Source organism: Aotus nancymaae, unplaced genomic scaffold, assembly GCF_030222135.1.
Source record: "Aotus nancymaae isolate 86718 unplaced genomic scaffold, 86718_ANA_hifiasm-v0.15.2.pri h1tg000059l, whole genome shotgun sequence".
NCBI classification, from domain to species: domain Eukaryota; kingdom Metazoa; phylum Chordata; class Mammalia; order Primates; family Aotidae; genus Aotus; species Aotus nancymaae.
In genome coordinates this window covers 12,927,212-12,931,900 of record NW_026988473.1, presented here as the reverse complement: position 1 = coordinate 12,931,900, position 4,689 = coordinate 12,927,212, and the positions used below count along the sequence as shown (strand labels likewise).

The 4,689-nt window shown below is 35.3% G+C and overlaps 1 protein-coding gene across 1 annotated transcript; it reads left to right on the top strand.

Annotated features, from left to right (window-relative positions):
• Window positions 1-563: 563 nt before the first annotated feature.
• LOC105733804 (olfactory receptor 5AK2) lies at window positions 564-1,493 on the top strand. The gene has a single exon (XM_012476431.2). The coding sequence runs from the start codon at window positions 564-566 to the stop codon at window positions 1,491-1,493; it is 930 nt and encodes a 309-aa protein (XP_012331854.2).
• The last annotated feature ends 3,196 nt before the right edge of the window (window positions 1,494-4,689 follow it).

Genomic DNA, 4,689 nt, shown 5'->3' with positions numbered 1-4,689 from the left:
ATAGAAAATGTAAGGGTATTTTTTAGAGTTATTTTGCTTGTAAAGAATAACACCTAGATGGGAGCTGCATTCTAAGGATACTAGTACAAAGATACTTTAACGCCTTCAAACATATGTAAAATATGTCCATATTTAAGGAAATTTCTCTCTAGTTTATGCTACTAATTTCAAGAGCTTTATCCAAAATTAAAATGGTAAGTGGCTGTGAAAAATTATAAAGGGGTACAAAATTACATTTTAATATTACTTTATGTATGGATGCCTGTTTAATATAGTGAAAAATTATCTATGTTTCTAACACATTAAAAGTCAGTCTTCTTCTAAGATAATCTTTTTTATTTTGAAGATGAATTCATTTCATCTTTCCTCAAGTGAATCACCCTTGATGATTGTAAATAAATTTTTTAATTTAGGAAATAAATAACACTATTGTTAGCTTTGTCATGAAAATCCAATTAGAAAAAAGTGACTTGAAATATAGAGCCATTTCATTGCAAGAAGTCACGAAGATTTCCCTTCTTTTCTGGGTCCTTCTTTTGGTCCTTTCTAGACTTTCGGTAGCCATGACACGAGGAAACAGCACTCAAGTAGCTGAATTCTATCTTCTGGGATTTGGTGCCCAGCACGAGTTTTGGTGTATCCTCTTCATTGTATTCCTTCTCATCTATGTGACCTCCATAGTGGGTAATACTGGAATGATCTTACTCATCAACACAGATTCCAGATTTCAAACACCCATGTACTTTTTTCTACAACATTTGGCTTTTGTTGATATCTGTTACACTTCTGCTATCACTCCCAAGATGCTCCAAAGCTTCACAGAAGAAAATAATTTGATATCATTCCAGGGCTGTGTGATACAATTATTGGTTTATGCAACCTTTGCAACCAGTGACTGTTATCTCCTAGCTATGATGGCAGTGGACCGTTATGTTGCCATCTGTAAGCCCCTTCACTATACTGTAATCATGTCCCAAACAGTCTGCATCCAATTGGTAGCGGGTTCATACATCATGGGCTCAATTAATGCCTCTGTGCAAACAGGTTTTACATTTTCACTGTCCTTCTGCACATCCAATAACATCAACCACTTTTTCTGTGATGTTCCCCCAATTCTTGCTCTTTCATGCTCCAACATTGACATCAACATCATGCTACTTGTTGTCTTTGTGGGATTTAACTTGATGTTCACTGGGTTGGTCATCATCTTTTCCTACACCTACATCATGGCCACCATCCTGAAGATGTCTTCTACTGCAGGGAGGAAAAAATCTTTCTCCACATGTGCGTCCCACCTGACAGCAGTTACCATTTTCTATGGGACACTCTCTTACATGTACTTACAGTCTCATTCTAATAATTCCCAGGAAAATATGAAAGTGGCATCTATATTTTATGGCACTGTTATTCCCATGTTGAATCCTTTAATCTATAGCTTGAGAAATAAGGAAGTAAAAGAAGCTTTAAAAGTGATAGGAAAAAAGTTCTTTTAAATTAGCCCCAGTTGTTAACATCCAGCTCAACAAATCATCCAGCACAGCTGTTCTGCCAAAATTTAATGTTTCTACAATAGGAAACATGTAGAAAGATGTCCAATTAATAGTCTAACATCACTTCTAGAGGAATTAGAAAAACAAGAGCAAATCAACCACAAAACTAGCAGAAGAAAGAAATAACTAAAATCAGAACAGAACTGAAAAAAATTGAGACCCAAAAATTTATGCAAAGAATGAATGAAACCAAAATTTGGTTTATTGAAAGGATAAATAAGATTGGTAGGCTGCTAACTAGATTCACAAAGAAAAAAGGAAAGATCCAAATAAGCACAACCAAAAAGGACAAAGGTGACACTACAACCAATCCCATCGAAATACAGAAGATACTCGGAGAATATTATGAACACTTCCATGAAAATAAAATAGAAAATAGAGGGGAATTGGATAAAATCCTGAAAACACACAAATTCCCAAGATTTAATAAGGAAGAAATTGAAACCCTGAGCAGACCAATACCAAGTTCTGGAGTGAAAACAGTACTAAATACCTACCAACCAAAAATAAAGCCCAGACCAGATGAATTTGTAGTCAAACTCTACCAGATGTAAAAAGAAGAGCTGGTGCCCATTCTATTACAAAAAATTGAGCAGGAGGGACTCCTTTGCAACTCATTCTATGAAACCAGCATCAGGTCTCTGATACCAAAACCTGGCAAAGACACAATGAAAATGGAACACCGCAGGCTAATATTCCTGATGAACATAGATGCAAAACCATCAATGAAATGCCAGCAAACCAAATTCAATAGCACATCAAAAGTTAATTCACCAGAATCAAGTAGGCTTCATTCTTTGGATGAAAGGTTCGTTCAATATATGCAAATCACTAAATGTCATTCACCGCATAAACAGCATTCAAAACAAAAACCGTATGATCTCAATAGATGCAGAAAAAGCCTTCAATAAAATGTAACATACCTTCATATAAAAATTCTCTACAAAATTAAGCATCAAAGTAATGTACCTCAAAACAAATGCAATCTATGACAAATCCACAGTCAACCTCATAATTAATGTGCAAAATCTGGAAGCATTCCCCCTTGAAAACTGGAACGAGATAAGGATGCCCACTCTCACCACTCCTCTTCAACATAGTTCTAGAAGTCCTAAGCAGAGCAATCAGGCAAGAGAAAAGAAACAAAATGTACCCAAATTGGAAAAGAAGTTAAACTATCTCTCTTCGTGGACCATATAATTATCTATCTAGAAAACTCTAAAGACTCTGCCAAAAGGCTCCTGGAGCTAATAAATTACTTCACTAAAATTTTAGGTTATGAAATCAATGTACAAAAATCAGTAGCACTCCTATACATCAATAATGTTAAGCTGAGAGCCAAATCAATAATGCAATTGAATTAATAATAGCTACCAAAAAATAATAAAATATCTAAGAATACATCTAACCAAGGAAGTGAAATATCTCTACAAGGAGATAATTACAAAACACTGCTCAAAGAAATCAGAGAGAACACAAACAAAGGAAAAAACAATCCATGGACGAGAATAATCAATATCATTAAAATGGCCATACTACCCCAAGCAGTCTACAGATGCAATGCTATCCCTATCAACCGCTGATGCAATTTTTCACAGAATTAGAAAAACTATTCTAAAATTCATATGAAACCGGAAAAAAAAATCCCAAATAGCCAAAGCAATCCTTAGCAAAAAGAACCAAGCCACCACATTATCTGACGTCAAAACATACCATAGGGCTACAGTAGCCAAAACAGCAAGGTACTAGTATAAAAACAGTAACATAGACAGGTGCAACAGAATACAGAACCTAGAAAGAAGGTCTCACACACACACACACACACACACACACATGCACACATACACACACACACTGACAACAGCTATCTGATCTTTAACAAAATCAACAAAAGTAAGCAATGGAGAAAGGACTTCCTGTTCAATAAATAGTGCTAGAATAATAGGCTAGCAATATACCCAAAAAATAAAACTGGACACCTACCTTTGACCATATACAAAAGTTAACTCAAGATGGATTAAAGATTTAAATGTAAGACCTCAGACTATAAGAATCCTAGAAGAAAACCTGGGAAACATCATTCTGAACATCAGCCTTGGGAAATAACTTTTGACTAAGTATTAAAAAGCTATTGCAACAAAAAATTTGACAACTTGGACCTAATTAAATTAAAGAGCTTCTGTATAGCTAAAGAGACTATCAACAGAGTATACAGGCAACCTACAGAATGGGAGAAGATTTTTAGAAACTATGCATCCAATAAATCTAATTAACAAAATGTATAAAAAACTTAAACTACTCAACAGGCAAAAAACAAACAACCCCATTAAAAAGTGGAAAAAGGATATGACCAGATACTTTTCACAAGAAAACATACAAGAAGTCAACAAACATATGAAAAAACACTCAACAAGACTAATCATCAGAAAAATACAAATCAAAATCACAATGAGATAACCACCTCATACCAGTAAGAATGGCTACTATTACCAAGTCAAAAAACAACAGATGCTGGCCAGGCTGTGGAGAAAGGGGAATGCTTATACACCATTGGGAATGTAAATTAGTTCAGTCACTGTAAAAAGCAGTCTGGAGATTTCTGAAAGAATTTTTTAAAAATTATCATTTGACTAAGTAATCCTATTACTGGATAATATCTAAAAGAAGATAAATTTTTCTATGAAAAAGACACATGTGCTTGTATGTTCATCACAGCACCATTCACAATCATAACAACATAGAATCAACCTAGGTGCCCATCAGTGGTGGATTAGATAAAGAAAATGTGGTACATATACATCATGGCACATAGCCGTAAAAATGAACAAACTCAAGTCCTTTGCAGCTGCATGGATAAAGCTAAAGGCCATTATCCTAGGTGAATTAACACAAGAATACATGAAGAGAAAAGCAAATACCTCATGTTCTCATGTATAAGTGCAAGCTAAATATTGAGTACACACAGACACAAAGATGGGGAACAACAGATACTGGGAAATACGAGGGGGAAAGGGAACAAGTGGGGCAAGGGTTAAAATAACTAACTGTTGGGTGCTATTGAAACGGGAGAGTGATCTAATCTCCCTGACAACAGGGGATGTGGCTCACCTCTTCTGTCACCACCACTGCTCAAACCCCT